We start from the raw sequence: 16,862 nt of genomic DNA on the forward strand, positions 1-16,862 counted from the left end.
ATTATCATTCTCTGTCTTGAAATGAAAAGTCTAAATTATTTGGCATATATATTTAGACTAAGTATAACATTGTTTCTCTTAGCAGATCATAAGCAATTTTTTTTCTCATAAAGTACTTTAAGAACAGAAAAAAGCAGGACTATTTTTAAAGAGTCACAATCTCTCACATGGAACAGAGCAATTATTATGTTGACAGTGATTACAAATATATAAAAAATATATATATGAACATGGATATGGAACCTGCCCAAATGGGAAGTATTAGGTTTGTTCAGGGGGTGATAGTATGGGAAGACTTTTTCCTTTTTTGACATTCTAGAATGTCTGTATTATTATTATTTTATTAAAGGATAGAATTTTTAAAATACATTTTCTAAGTAACTCTTCAAAAAAATCCTGTCATTTTTACAGACCTCACTAATGTATCCAGGTGCCTACAGGACAGAGTTCAAATCCTCAACTAAATATCCCCCAAGTTCTTCACAAATCTGTTCTCATACCTCTTATCTCCTTCTTGTTCTCTCATGCCTCATTCAGTCTGATGCTGTCACATCTTTGACAGAAACTCTCTAGCTTTCTGCTGTGTATTAAGGATTGAAACATATTTTTGCAGGGCCGTTTACTTAACTACAGGAATCTGGTTCTACTGGTCCATTGTTTTGCTCTCTATTATTGGGATCCTGACTGCTTACACTTCATTGCTCTTGGTGAGTAATGCTTCCTGTTTCCCCACTCTCTTCATGGGTAGACTCCTAAGTGTTACTCAGATGTGGTACCCCATTGGTTCTAGAGCCATCAAAACCTAGGTAGGTCTCTCTTATTTCATCAGAGACTGGTTTTATATCAGCTGTTTAAATTTAGGCACAAACGGTAGAGGGGGAAAAAATGCTTGTGCTATTAGAGAATGTGCCTTCCCAACTTGGACCTTTTAAAGGGTGACCGGCTATCTTCTTTCTAATCTCCTGTTTCACAGCCTACCCTATGGTTCATTCAGTATTGTCGTTTTAGATACCCACAGTTTCCCATGAGCAATACTTTTTACATATTGAACTGCCTTATTTCAGATTCCACCCTCTGAGAATCAGTCTTTCTGGACCTTACCGATTAGCTAATCTGCTCTGATATGCAAATGCTAGTCACCTAGCACAGGTGCAGAGCACATCTTAGCAAAAGTCTTTTGGCAGGATGATGCTGCCTCTTTGCCTGACATAGTACTGTACTGTAGTATGAGAATTTCAAGACAGGCAAGAGAAGAGGGCTGTGGAAATGGGAAGCTTATGAGAGGATAACTTTAGGCAATTGGAGTTTTTTAGTGCTCACATATATGTAGGGCAGACATCTTTCTCTGAACATGCTATTCTCTGTCCCTGTTGATTCACTGCCCAACACAAAAGAACCCAACCCCAAAATCAATTGCCATTGGCATTCATTTTTTTCTTTCATCAAAATTTATTCATTATTACTGTGAGCAGAACATTGTGCTAAGTGCTGACTATACATTTATATATGTAGTTTCTGTTTTCATGCACAGTATTTCATAGAAACAGATAAGAGATATAAAGTGAAACAACACTTTTCACCCAGTAAAACTTATAATCTAGTAGGCCTCAGTTAGGAGCAAAAATAAGTAACACAAGATGGAGCGTTACACTTGTCATTGGAGAGTCTAAATAAAGTTCTGTAGGGGTTAGAGAAGGAAGAGGTAACTTCTAGGTTATTAAGTAAGACTTCTTAGAGGAGATAATGCTAGAATGAGATCTTGAAGAGAAATTTGAATTTGGACTAAAGATACTGGAACAGGAAAGAACATTCCAGGCTGAGGGAACATTGTGACAGAGGCAGTGAGACTGAAAAAATGTGAAGTATGTCTAGAAAAGAGAGAAAGGTCAGTTCTGTTAGTATGTAGGACATAATGAAGAATAATGGGGAACAAAACTGAAAAGGTAGACTTGTCACAGGTTTTAGATAACTTGGAAAGCAAGACTAAGACTTTTAGAGTAAGTCAGAATTTTATTTTAGGAAAATCATTCTGGAAGTGTGGTATGGAGAATGCCTAGCTTACAAGCAGAGAGACCCATTAGAAACCTTTTTTTTAAAAAAAAAAAAAGTATGGACAGTGCAGATGTAGGACATGTTCTAGGCCAAACCCTGGTGCTAAAGGGGCAAGAAGGCGGCATCTTCTGACCTCCTCTAACTCCACAAGAGGAGGACAGAATCACCATCAGCAGCCCAAGGCCTGCTCCTATGAGGCCAGACATGCTGCTACCCTCCAGCTCTCTTACTAACCTTTACACCAACGATTCCTCCCCCGGCATCCACCACCTCTCTGCTGGATTCAGTAATTTGCTGCAGTGGCCACACTGAACTCATAGATTATAGGATTTATTAGGGAAGCAACAGGCTGCAACTCAAGTTCAGGAACATGCCCAATCTCAGCCAGCTGTCTCACTCAGGAGCCAGCCGTTTCTCTCAGTAGCACGTCTCTCTTTCTCAGCAGTGCGTGTCTCTCTCATGTCTGTCTCAGCAAGCGTGTCTCTCTCAGCAACTGTGTCTCTCAGTTGGCAGTCAGAGAGACTCTTTCTGCCTCTAGGAGGGGTCCTTTTGAGCCTGGCAGAGTGGTAAAACTAACCAATCCCAACATCAGAATTCTATACACCTGAGAGAGAGCAAACTTCACAGAAGATTGCTTTGTGCCACTCTCAACAGAAATACCCCAGGTGGATAACTTTTCACAGCCAGGAGCTATTCAGTTGCTCATGACAAATTATACCATGGAGTTTACAAAGGCTGTGACTAGAAAAGCCATACCGTGTAATTTACTACACCGTACCTGGCCACTGAATTGCACTATTTTCGTAGATAATAAGCATGAATGGTAGTTAGCTTCTCAGGTGGGAATGAGTCTTAATGCTCAGTAAAGCAATATGTTTTAACAAACTTTCTATTCTACCCTATTCCTTTTTGGGCATCTTAAATAACAACAACAATAAACAAGGAAGGAGACCTAGGTCTATTTCTTGTTCTATCTTTAAGTTCCTTTGTAACTTTGGTAGAGTCATAAAACTCTTTTGAGCCTTTGTTTCCTTCTTTCAAATGAGAATTATTATAATATCTGATAAAGTGGTATTTCATAGGACTTGATTAAGAATAAATGATGAAAAAGATAAAATGCCTTTTATTTTCAAACTATCATTAATATGCTATGCATCTGAGGAGAACTCTAGTTTTCATCTGAACTGGCTTGGTAACTGGCTAGATTCAGGCTAAATCTGAATTTAGATTTATTGAATATGTACCAATGTTAACAACAGTGGAAGCCATGATGGTAGTTTTAAGTACAATTTCCCCCAAGAAAGAGCTTTTAAAATATCCTTGGAAAGGTTGGCCCCTGACTTTGGTCCTCTCACAGGTTGATTTGAGTAATGCCAAGAATAAAGTCCAACCCAGGAGAAAATAATTGGCAGTAACTCAGAAAAGATATTACTGTGGTGATTGTTACAAATTTCCAGAGGAGATAATAATTAATTCCTCCTGAGGGTGCTGGTAAAAGTTACAAATAAGAGATGACATTTGAGCTTGCTTTGAAGGGTGAGTGAAATAGAGCAAGGGAGCATTTCAGGCAGAGAAGAACAGCATGGCAAAGGCCCAGAGACTCAGAAGTGTAGCTGCCTATAGCAAGAAGTAGCTATAATGCGAGACTGTGAAAGTAATTTCGAGCTCAGGAACAGTAGTTTGAGCAGCTACATGGTGATTGCAAAATTATTTCCTCTTTCCTCTTTTGCAGGTACTTGGATTTTTGTTGGTTTGGGAAGGGAACAAGCTATACCTGCACTGGTGTCATAAGGTAGGACATCTTGGATCCTCATAGGAGCCCTTAAGACCAAGACTGAATGTGCCTCCCTGGCATTCAGTGTTAAATACCAAACCAAACCCACTGCCATCAACTAGATTCCCTAGTCCCCTCATAGCGACCCTCATTGGGTTTTTGAAGCAGTAAATCTTTACAGAAGTAGATTGCCCAATCTTCATTCCATGGAGTGGCTTTGTGGGTTTGAACCACTGACCTCCTGGTTAGCAGCCAAACACATTACCCAGTACACCACCAGAGCTCCTTAATGTTAAATACAGAGTCGACTTTATTTCGTTGTTTTCCCTCGAGAGTAGAAGTTTACTTGCATGGTTTTAATTGAGATAATTTCTGCCAGAAGTAAGTGGCTTATTGAAGGAATTGAAGCCAATATGAATTCAAATTTCATTCTTTCTCACCACTCCCTGTTAAATCCACTCTGTGGCCTTGTTCTTTCCATCCTGAAAAAATCTAGGCAAAGACCTTAGGAAAGGCCCATTAGTTTTCAGTCCTTCTTAGTTACAAGAACGTTCTCATTTCAGTAATTGAAAATTTCATTTCATTGTAATAACCCAAACTCTGACTTTATTAATCTTAAAATTTCTTCCCTCCCCTGTTAGGACCTGATTCAGTCCTGAAAGCCGGTACTGGTTGAGAGGACCCTTACCTCTCCTCTGCCAGAATAGAACCTAGGGAAAGAGGAGATTAGGAGAAAAGGGCACAGTCGCACAAGGAGGGCCAAGAAGGTCATTTTAGTAATTCTGTCTTGGCCAGATAAATGTACAGGTCCTGGCTCCTTTCCTCATGAGTGCTTCTGTGTATGCCTGAGGTGCAGTGAATTACCTGGTATGGCTTTTCTAACTAGTCTTTATGACTCATACCTGATCACTGGGTGGGACCATGTGAATAAGGTGTATGGAACTCTTATGTGTGGATTGGTTAGGTTTGTCATTCTCCTAGGCTTCAAATGAGCCTTCCTAGAGGCAGAAAGGGGCATTTCACTGCTATCAGGAGAGAAGAGCTGGAGGTGTAGTGAAGCACATCCTTGGACCCAAGATCCTTGTGCTGGGCCTCCTTGACAGAGAGATGGCAGAGACAACCGGCAGAGATGACCAGCTGAGACAACCAGCTGAGGAACCAAGAGGCATGAGATAGAGCAGCAGGCTTGCTGGCCCACAGAGCCAGAGAGCTGAGTGCCTTTGGGCAGGAGGCTTGCTGGCAGAGTCGGGTGCACCTAGGTGTACCTATCGCAGAGCCAAGAGTTTTGTAACACTTGCCTGAGCAGGGAAGAGATCAGGCTGAGAGGCCAAAGGCCAGAGAGGCATGCCCGAGGGCATAGCAGAGGGGAGATTGTCCTGATTGAATAATTGTATCCTGAGAGGGTTCCTGAACCTAAATTGTAGCCTGTTATTTCCCTAATAAACCCCATAATAATGAGTATTGTCTGTGAGCTCTGTGTGGCCACTGCACACAGAGTTATCAAACCCAGCAGAGAAGTAGCAAGTGCTATGGAAGGGATGGTTTGTGTCAGAGTTGTTCAGGAGGCTGGAGGGTGGCATGTCTAGCCTATAGGAATGAGCCTCAGGCTGTTGGTGGTGGTTCTGACTCCCCCTTGTGAAGTTGAGGAGGTCAGGAGATGCTGCCCCATGTGCTTTTTGCAATGCCTTTCTGCTTAAAACCTTGACTTCAGTTCTCTTGATGGAGTCAGTGACTGTTGTCCTTCCTAAAATTTCTCTGTTGAGGTCCTTTTGACCCTACTTTTTATGGGATCCTTTTAAGATAACACCAGCATGACTTTCTCTCATGGTCCCCAGAAAACAGGCAACATTGGGCACTGTCTGTGAAAATGCAGCTCATTTCCAAAATAACCCTTGTCATTTTGTTCTGCCATAGGCAGGAGCAGCTCCAGTCCCAGCATTTTGCTTTTTTAAAGGCTTTTTCAAGAATGACTTTGATATCATTCCTTGTATTTTCCCAGATCCAACAGGTCAAACTCTCTGAGTGGTCACCTTAAATCTTCTCATACTCAAATGAGAAATATGAACGGGAAATAAAATTCAGGAGTTGTCAGCATAAGTGAAAATCCAAGTCATGAGATCTTCTAGGGAAAGAATGTAGGTTGAGAAGTGAACAAATAGATAGTTGTCACTATCTGTTTTGGAGGCAGGACACTGACAGTGTTGATAATAACAAATTATGGATAAAATTGCAAAGAATTAGAATTCCATAATACTTACTTGTGCTCATGAGGAACATGTATATAGACAAAGAGGTAGTCATTTGAATAGAACGAGGGGATTCTATATGGTTTAAAATCAAGAAAAGTGTGCATCAGTGTTGTATCTTTTCTCCTGATTTATTACTCAATCTGCTAAGCAAGTAATCTGAGAAACTGTACTTTATGAAGAAAAAGGTGGCATCAGGATTGAAGGAAAACTCATTAGCAATCTATGATATGCAGATGACACAACCTTGTTTGCTGAAAGTGAAGAAGACTTGAAGCACTTACTGATGAACATCAAAGACTACTTACTGCCTTCAATATGGATTACACCTCAATATAAAGAAAACAAAAAGCCTCACAAACTGGACCAATAAGTAGCATCATGATAAATGGTGAAAAGATTGAAGTTGTCAAAGATTTCATACTACTTGTATCCACAATCAACACCCATGGATGGATGTAGCAGTCAAAATATCACCCATGGTATTTTCAGTCACCTTATATGTATATGAAAGCTGGACAATGCATAAGGAAGACAGAAGAAGAAGAACAAGCAAATCTGTCTGGGGAGAAGTGTAACTAGAATACTTCTAGAGGCAAGGATGGTAAGACTATCTCATGTATTTTGGACATATTATCAGGAGTGACCAATCCCTGGAGAAGGATGTCATGCTTGGTAAAGCAGAGGGTCAGCAAAAAGACAAAGACTCTCAAAGAGATAGATTGACACAGTGGCTGCAAATAATAAACTCAAACATCACAGTACTTGTGAGGATGGAACAGGACTGGGCGGTGTGTTATTCTGTTGTACATAAGGTTACTATGAGTCAGAACCAACCCAGTGGCACCACACAACAACAGATTTATCTGATTACGATTCCAGGCTTGTGCCTTTTATAGGAACCATGCCCTCCTTGTCTCTGGCAGTTAAGTACTGCTACTTGCTCAATGGTACCTAACAACAATTAGGCCTCAATTACAGCTGTATCTATAGGAGCTCTGGTAGCATAGTGCCTAAGACACTTGATTGCTAACCAGAAGGCTCACGGTTCAAACTCACCAGCCACTCCTCAGAAAGAAGGTTGGGCAATCTACTTGCATAGAGATACCGCCTCAGAAACCCAAGGAGGGGTCTCTATGAGTCCTCTATGAGTCGGATCCGACTCAATGGCAATGAGTTTAGTTTGGTTTTTGACAGCTATATCTCATCATCCCCTGTGAAATCAAGGAGCCCATTTCAATGGCAGAATCTCTCATCTATTCAGACCTAGAGGATAGCTATTACAGTGCTTTTTAAGCATACTGAAACTTTTTTCCCAGTATATTTTTCAGACCTCAAGAGAACATGATAGGGGTAGGTGAGTTCATAATATGTGATACCATTCCAGCAACTTTTTCACCCTAAATCTTTTGATTCTTTCTTCTATACCAAGAAATTACTGTAATCCCAATTCAGTTAGACATGGGCCACTATGGTACCAAGATTTCAGAAAATTAGAATCACTCAAAGCTGCTTAATATTTAGATTCTGAAGTATTGAATCTAGAATCTCTGGTAAGTACACCCTTATTGACAAATTTAGTCTAATCTAAAATTATGTGTTTTTCTCCTAGCATCTTTAGAATTCATTCTTACACATATGCTATAGGATTTTTGCCAATACAAATTAGCAAAGTCTTGCTGTTCTTCTGTAAGGCTTAAGCTCCTGAGGCCTTCTGGGAGCTAATTGTAGTTACAAGTCTGTAGGCAATGAGAGTGACGGAGGTGGGATATGACAATAGTTGGTATCGCCTTAGAAGGTAGCTACCTCTGATGGGCCTTCGAGCATGAGAGGAGGAGAGACTATTTCTACTGCAAGATAGATACTATAGCACTTGGAGATTCAGATTCAATGTACCTTTAATATACCAAACAAGAAGGTCAGCTACAGGCCTATAGCCAATTCTCATTCTACCTAGGGATGTATAGGGTGAAATGAATGACCTAAATCCAAAGTCCTTTTAAATACACTGTTGTGGTTGTTATGTGCCCTTGAGTTGGACCCAACTCATAGCAACCCCTTCTTGGGTTTCCGAGGCAGTATCACTATGGAAGTAGATTGCCCAATCTTCCTTCCGAGAAGTGGCTGATGAGTTTGAACCGCCAGCCTTCTGGTTAGCAGTCAAGTGCCTTAGGCACTAGGCTACCAGAGCTCCTGGTAAATACACTAAGGGTATTTATTAGCCAAAAGATAATGTATAGTCCTTATCTATGAAATTTTTCAGCAGGATATACCTAGTATAGCTAAGTTGCTTATTGTAAATGTAAACAAGCCTGGAATTTATAGATTTATGACGTGTGGGATGTGCATGGCTGGAGTTATGTAATTAATGGTATACAACATAGAGATGTTCTGTAACCAGAATGGGAGCTCTGGCAGCGTAGTGCCTAAGGCACTTGACTGCTAACCAGAAGGCTGGCAGTTCAAACCCACCAGGCACTCCTCGGAAGGAAGGTTGAAGTTGGGCAATCTAGTTTCATAGTGATACTGCCTCAGAAACCCAAAGAAGGGTCACTATGAGTCAGGTCCGACTCCACAGCAGTGAGTTTGTTTTTTTGGGGGAGGGGATAACCAGAATGGCCCCTGCTGTGAAGCAGTGTTTCCACTGGTGTTGCTCAGAACACCCCTCACATTTTTAGTCCCAAATCAGAATGTAACCTGATGGAGAAGAAGAAAGATCTTTGTTGATAGGATCAGATTTCTCCGTGAGAAAATATTTTATGTATATACCTTATGATAGTGTTTGTCCTCTAAATCATTAGTAAACTTTGTTGTTGGATAAGATCTGTGATTTATGAGTCTGATTTGGCAGCTTTTTCATCCATTCAACAAATACTTATTGGATGCTTACTATGTGTTAGACAGTCTGCAAGACATTGAGGTGTAATAATAATACAAATACTGTCCTCGACCTCATGAATCTTATAATCTTTCGGAGAAAACATACCTTGAAGAGGTAATTACACAATATCATTTACTTGTATTTAATGGTATAAAGAAATAAACATTTGTATTGGCCATTGTTGAGAATGTGAGGGATGCCAAGTCAGGTTGAGGACCCAGTTGAGGCTGGAAATGATAATAATAACATCAGACCACATGGCTGTGTAATTTTTTCTAGCCGTGCTATACAACAAAGACTTAAGAGCAGGGAAAGTGAATGATTGAATCCATCCAATATTGCGGATTTGCAGGATCTTTAAATTAAAAGTATGAGGGGATGAGGACTCTGACATTTTTGGTGACACACTTACAATCCCCAAGGACCGTTCTGGTCCCAGCTTTGTTGTTGTTGTTGTTCTGGGCCGTCAAGTCAGACTCGACTCACAGCGACCCCTCCTTGGGATTCCAAGGCAGTATCACTATGGAAGTAGATTGTTCAACCTTCCTTCCAAGGAATGGCTGGTGGGTTTGAACCGCCAGCCTTCTGATTAGAAGTCAAGTGCCTAGATCTATGCTACCAGAGCTCCTCAGTCCCAACTTACTGGCTGGGAATAAAGAAATCCTTTCTGTTTCCTCAGATCCTGATTCTGCTAGTGACTGTAGTGTCTGTCACTTTGTTGTGGATTTTATGTAAATTCTGGAAGGATAAGTGGCTGATACTTGGGCTGTCACTGAAGGTAGGCATCATCCTACAGTTCTAGCACTGTCTGTGTAGGTGTGTCCAGCCTGACTTCTGACTTTCTCCCAGATCTTTGCTCCCTACTGGCACCTGACCTGCATAACTTTGATGGTTATCTTTTCATGGCCTGTATCCTATTACTTCGTCCAGTTGGAAGGAGAAGGTATGTCATGTTGGCAGACCCTTGTTTGCCACTCAGCAAAACAGAACCTTCGTAGCTAGCTAGCCCTACACCTCTGAAATTAGTTTAGCTTGTTACTCAAGCATGTTCCTTGTGGTGTCATTCTCTACTGTAAATGGCCTGTCATAGTATTTATTTTCTTGACCAAATAGACCTTCTAAAGAAGAGTTTTCCTTCTATAAAAATAACATTTTTCTCTGTGTTGTTACCCATTGACTCCCTGGGATGGGTGGGGGTCGCTTTAATTTTACTTGATGAGAGCTCTGGTAAGAGTCGCAGTTCTTTCAGTTTGGTTTGGAAAATATTGCTAGTTTTAATGAATTTATACCAGACCCAGAGATCCCTGGTCGCCTCCCAGAAACTCAAAGCAGGCCACTGTGAGTCCCTGTCATACTTGGGAACTCATGGCAGAAGCATAGATTTCTAGTTCTGCCACTGGTTTTCTATCATTTTTTGCCCTAATATAATGGAAACAAAAGTAAATCAGCTGCACACTTAATTGTTTTAAGAATGCAGTTATCTCTCATTGTCCCTGCTAATGAACCAGTAGGTTCTTCTCTCTAAGCCTCCTGATTTACCACTGGTTTAGTATATATAGTGTATTTGCTTCCTACTTATAGTAGGATACAGGCAAAAGAAAGGCTGAATTAGTGGTGCCATTGTACATATATGTATTTGTCTGTGTAGGATGATTTTAGGAAATGTTTCTGGGGCAAGAGCTTAAAAATGACAATAATGAACCCTTTTCTTTTTAATTCCTAAATTTTAGCTAGATACAGAAGATACATGATGTCATATTACAACCGAGAAAAACACAAGAGATGTCATATACTTAAGAGGTTGAAAGGTTAGAGCTGGACACCTAGATTGAAAATCACTGAAGCATAGGTGACAACTCAAAATGTACAAATGGATAAAATCCTCAGAAGTTGAAAATATTAAGTGTTGGGGAATAGTGATAACATGGGCTGTGGACAGGGTGGGTGTATGCTATGTGTGTGTGTGAAATACAGAGAAAGAAAAGCAAGTAACTGATATTTATTAAGCACCTATTTGAGCCAACACTGTCACACCAACTCTTTTAGTAGCAAGAGATAGCTGCATTTTTTAGAAGAAAATGAAGACCCAGAGAGGTTAAGCAGCAGTTAGAAAGTTGCAGAGCCTGGCTTTGAACCCAGATTTCTGTCAGCTTGTGCTCTTCCATCATACTAAGAAAACAAAACAAAACAAAAAAAACCTCACTGCCATCAAGTCCATCCTAACTCATAGTGACCCTCATTGAGTTTCCAAGACTATAAATCTTTCTGGAAATAGACTGCCTCACCTTGCTCCCATGGAGCAACTGGGTGAGTTTGAACCACTGACCTTCTGGTTAGCAGCCAAATGCTTTACCCACTATGCCACCAGAGCTCCTCTTCTATTATACTGCATTGCCTTAGGTACAGAGACTTATTAGGTTGATCTTTACAGCTTTAGTGCTTTTTCAAAATCAGCTAAGCACCTCCTCCTAAGAAGCTGATCCTTGACATTTCCTGTCCTTCTTTCCCTTCTCACCCACTGCACAATTCATTCTCCTGTCAATTTCCAATAATACTGCCTTAACCATATACCTTATATTTAAACAGTCTTGTACTTTCACATGCACATCTCTGAAAGTAGGTGAAGATGTGACAGAAGCAGAGTAAATTAGCCAGTCCAGAGAGTCAGCAAACCCATGGGCTTGGTATTTACTCAGACTGCTGCTTTGGGCCAGTGAGTTGCTTGCGATAGTTCTCCATCCCCCTTTTCTTTTTTTCTCATTCTGCCTTCTTCCGATATTTTCAGCTCTACAAATGGTTGTTGGACTGCCCTTTATTGTTGTCCTTTTGTTTCTCTACGTGGTGCCAGTAGGGATTCACTCTCCCTGCATCCAGGATAAGGAGGATTTAGGGCCCAAACCAACCTTCTTTGGACATAGAGGTGCTCCCATGGTAGGTCTGATCATGATGAAACAGGGTGAGTACACGTGTGCATGGGGTGCATGGGTTAGAGAAAGGGACCGCAGAACCATAGGAGTTACTGGAAAGGAAAACAGTTGGCTTGAGATGATAAGAAAAAGGAATTAATTACTGAAGTTGGACTCAAACCAAGATCACCTGACCCCTAGTCCATTTTTTCTTTACCATCCATTTATCTTTTGTTTCACAGGCAGGGCCTGAGAATACCATGATGTCTTTTGAGAGAGCTGTTGAACAAGGGGCCTCTGGGCTGGAGTCTGACATACACATAAGGTAGGAAAGCAAGGACAGGGATGGGGTAGGGGCAGGAGGGGAGAAGGCTAGTGCTATGGAAGAGGACCAGTATGGCCCAAAGAGTAGAGGAGGCAACCTCTGGGGAATTTCTCCTGTGTTCACATGGTGTATATTCATGTACCATCACATGTATGAACCACATCTCCTTTACAAACCACACATCTCTACCCCCACATTCTCAATCATAGGCACAAATGGAATAAAAAGCAAACATCCTTCCACACACACCACAAATCATATACACAATCTATTTATTTCCCACACATAACTTAAATTTGTCTCCATTGCAAAACATATACTATATACCAATATTCACCTTAGCAATTTATTTAACTAACATTCACTGGGCATCTACTATATTCAAGCCTTCTTCTGAGTGCTGGGGTAATGCAAATGAGTAAGATATAGTCCTATTTAAGAGATGTTCTCAACCCAGTGAACGAAAGATGGCATATTTACAAATAACCACACATTTGTAGTGAGTGCCTTTAAGAGAAACATCAGTCAAGTGCAGTAGAACCTCAGTGGAAGAAAAGGATGCTTCTGTTATATGATTTGAAAAAACCTATGTGTTCAAGGTTGTGTTTGCTTTGAGACTAGAAGGAAAAATACTATTTTATTAAGCAGATAGAGAAATGGGACATTCCAGGCAGAGATATCAGCTTATTCAAAGGAATCTAAATGAGAAGTAGCAAATTTGTAGATCGGTGAGCTAACTTGTATGGATGTGAAAAGTGATATGCTCTGTGGGCTGGAGCGGGCTATGTGAGGAGAGGTATGGTTGTAGACTGCCTGGATCGTAGAGATCCCTAAATGTGTAATGGGCAGTCATGGGAGGTTTTAGAGGAGAGATGACCTTATTGGAGAAGTGTTTTAGAAGGATTCATCTGGAAGTCTGTAAGGAAGAATTGCCAGAGAGATGAATAGCAATGGCTATAGCAAGGGTCGAAGGGGAAACAAAGGAAGACTTGGACCAGAACAAAAGCAAGGACAAAGAGACATGCTTCGCAATAAAATTTACACACCTGAGTAGGTGAGGAAGTGGGAATATTGGGACATCTCTAGCATGGATATATTATTGTATGTGATCTGTACAAACCCAGTTCATGGCCATTCTTTGAGACAAACAGAACAGAAACGAACATTCTGTTTCACAGAAAGAAGAAATGTGGTTTAAACCTGGGTCCAAAAAATTGAAGTGTATTGCTCAGGTCATATGGTGTACATGTTATAGCCAGGATTACCACTAGATTTCATGATCTGAGACCAGGGTTCTTGACATTACCCAGACATGACAACCCTCCCATGCAGAATATTTTGAGTCAGGATTAAAACTGGGTGTTACAGGAGAACTCCTGGTGTCACTGGGGAAAATGTCTGGTGGTCATGGGCATAATGTGTCAAAGGTTCTGAGCCAGTGAAGTCCTAGTACATTATCTTTCTCTTCCTTCTCTTATGACTGTGACTTAAATTTGTTGTAGGTGATCCTTCCAACCCCTCTGTTTCTCCACTTGTTGACATCCTTATTTCCAATGATCTTCTTTACATACCTCCACCATTGGCATTCATAGTCATACCCTCCCTACACTTTGTCATTACCCAAAACTGCATGTCAGACTCTAGTCAGGACACAGAAATCACACCAATAATTTGAACAGGAAAAATATAATATCATGAATTACTAAGTAGTAACATGTGGCCAAAAGTGGTTAAAAAAAAAAAAAAAGACTCATATGAATACAGAAGAGTCCCTGGGTGGTACAGACTGTGAACACACTCGCCTGCTAACAAGTGTTGGAGGTTCGGGTCCATCCAGAAGCACCTCAGAAGAAAGACCTCATGATCTGCTTATGAAAAACCAGCCATTAAAAACCCTGTGGCACATAATTCTCTGACACAGCTGGGGTTGGCATGGGTTGGTGTGGAATGGGTGGCAACTGGTACTGGTACAGGAAAGCAGTACAGAGATAGCAAGTACCAAAAAAAAAAGCAGCTACTAGAACTTCTGGTTCCATACAAGATGGAGCAAGCACATTCTACCTCATTCGTTCCAAGAATTAAAGCATGAAGAGAAGCCTGAACAAAATTCAAAGAGCAGTTAGCAGAAAACTCTGAAAGGTGAAGAAAAGAAAGTTGTCTGGCTAGGGGGCACAAGACTCAAGGAGCACTCAACAGGATGTTCCCGGGGTTGTTTTTGTTGTTGTCATCACTGTTTTGATTTGAGTTGTTTTGTTTATCTCCTTTATATCCTGGCCTGCACCCCAGAGAGGCTGCAATCTAGAAACACCAACAGGTATAGAACAACCCCCTAAGAAAATAAATAAATAAATAAAAACCTAGAAAAGATTTCTCTCGCTAGCTAAAGGACTTGGAAAAGCAGAATATTAACAGATGATTTGACTGCTAGCTAGAAGTCTGGTGGTTCAAACCCACCAGCCACGCCTGGGAAGGAAGATTGGGCAATCTACTTCCGTAGAGATACCACCTCGGAAACCCAAGGGGGTTTACTATGAGTCAGATCTGACTCAATGGCAGTGAGTTTGGTTTTTTTTTGGTCAGCCCTAATTAGGTGAACTTAAGAAAAAGGCCACTCCTTTCCTGTTCCTCATCTAATGTTATGGCCTGGAGACTGAGCATACTCCTGTCTTTATATTCCTGCCTTGAAATAAGAGGTGATGCTTCTTTCCCCCAATCCCCACCCAAGTGGAGGATTAAGGAGAGGAGGCACTAGAAAAAGAGGTTTTCTAAACCTGTATTTGGAATCCTGGGAAGACCTTTTTGCAGACTATACATGAAACCAACTAGAAACAACACGGCAACATTTGATAACTGAACACTGGTCCAGAACACCATCTCGGTTTTGGATTAGCTGGGTAGCACACAAGTGGCAAAGACCAGAATAGCACTACAAAACCTTTGGAAACAAAATTAGAATTTGCACCACAGACCACAAAAGTGGGCCAGGACATGGGTTCTGAACCTGAAAAGGTTGACTATGCTAAAATAGATTTAAACAGGAACCAGAATCTCATAATATTGTACTCAGAATACCTATAATTGAGTATAAAATTCATCATACCAAAACTCATCTTGAATAAGAAAAAGTAATTGGTAGATGTCAACACCAAAACAGACAAATGTTGAAATAATTTGACAAGAATTTTAAAGCAGCTATCATAGAATGACTCCAGAGAGCAATTATGAACACTCATGAAACAATTGAAAGGGTAGAAAGTCTAAGCAAATAGAAGAAATAGGAACCAAATGGAAATTTGGAAACAGAATAATGCAGTAATTGAAATAATAATTAAAACAACTTAACTGGATGGACTCAGTAGCAGAATGGAGATATTACACAAAGGAATCAATACTTGAAGACAGATAATAGAAACAGTCCAATCAGAACAACATGAAAGGAAACATGAAAAACAAGAAGAATAACAATTAAAAAAAATAAAAAAAAAAAGGTTTATATCACTTGAGTCCCAGAAGGAGAAGATAAAAAATAAGGGACTGAAAAATATTTAAAGAAATAATGACTGAGTTTTCCAAATTAAGCAAAAGCCATAAAATTACAGACTCAAGAAGCTGAGCAACTCCTTAACAGAATTAATGCCCCCAAAAGTCCCATTTTCATCATAATCAAATTTCTCAAGAAAAGTATCTCAAAAGTATCCAGAAAGAAACAACACATTACTTACACAGGAAAACATTTTGAATGATGGTGGGTTTCTTATTAGAAACCACAGATGCCAGAAAAAAAGCACAACATTTTTCAAGTGGTGAAAGAAATAACTCTCAACCCAGAATTCTACATATAGTGAAGCATTTGTTTGTTTGTGTATTCATTTAGGGAGACCCTGTAGGTTTCAGAGCCAGATTGGCTGCAATCTTTACTGCAAATGCTTGCCAGACATGGATCTTCAGTGGTCCCACTGGGCAGCCTCAGACAGGCAGCCTTTGGGTTACTAGGTGAGTGCAGACTAAGGGACCTTAATTTGATAAAATCCAGCACCATTCATGTTAAAAATGCTCAGGAAAGCAAGAATGGAAGAAAAATTTCACAGTGTAGTTAAGGGCATACAAAGCAACAGCCAACATTATTTTCATTGGAGAATGAAAGCATTCCCTTGCAAACGGGGACCAGACAAGGATCCCCTTTGTCACCACTCCTATTTACTATTTTATTGGAAGTCCTAGCTGATACAATAAAGCAAGAAAGGGAAATAAAAGGCATCTAAATTGGTAAGGAAGAAGTAACACTACTCTATTTACAGATGATTTGATCTTATATATAGAAAACCCCAGAGACTCAGCAAGAAAACTACTGGAACTTGTAGAAACATTTCAGCAAAGTGTCAGGGTACAAGATCAACATATAAAAATCAGTCAGATTCTTCTGTATGAACAAGAGAACTCTGAAAAGGAAAACAATACAATTTACAATAGGTACCAAAAGATTAAAGAACCTAGAATAAGCCTAACCAGAGATACAAAAGGCAAAGAAAACTATAAAACTCTATTGTGGAGGCGGGGCAAGATGGCGGACTAGGCAGAAGGATTGCACAGACCCTCTTCAACAAAGAAAAGGGAAACAAATTAACACAGACACAGAAGATAATCTTGGACCCCTGAGCCTTGAAGGAAAGGATGCAGA

General features: G+C 40.3%; 1 protein-coding gene across 1 annotated transcript in view; it reads left to right on the top strand.

The window, feature by feature from the left end:
* The first annotated feature begins 230 nt into the window (after positions 1–230).
* Positions 231–16,862, top strand: part of GDPD4 (glycerophosphodiester phosphodiesterase domain containing 4) — a 114,673-nt gene continuing 98,041 nt past the window's right edge. The window contains exons 1-8 of the mRNA XM_007941027.1: positions 231–265; positions 614–707; positions 3,785–3,844; positions 9,633–9,731; positions 9,803–9,896; positions 10,684–10,761; positions 11,739–11,888; positions 12,106–12,184. Coding sequence (XP_007939218.1) covers positions 231–265; positions 614–707; positions 3,785–3,844; positions 9,633–9,731; positions 9,803–9,896; positions 10,684–10,761; positions 11,739–11,888; positions 12,106–12,184 — 689 coding nt within the window. The remainder of the gene's footprint in view (positions 266–613; positions 708–3,784; positions 3,845–9,632; positions 9,732–9,802; positions 9,897–10,683; positions 10,762–11,738; positions 11,889–12,105; positions 12,185–16,862) is intronic.

Source organism: Orycteropus afer, unplaced genomic scaffold, assembly GCF_000298275.1.
Source record: "Orycteropus afer afer isolate SDZICR_OR568_19922 unplaced genomic scaffold, OryAfe1.0 scaffold00074, whole genome shotgun sequence".
Lineage (NCBI taxonomy): Eukaryota > Metazoa > Chordata > Mammalia > Tubulidentata > Orycteropodidae > Orycteropus > Orycteropus afer.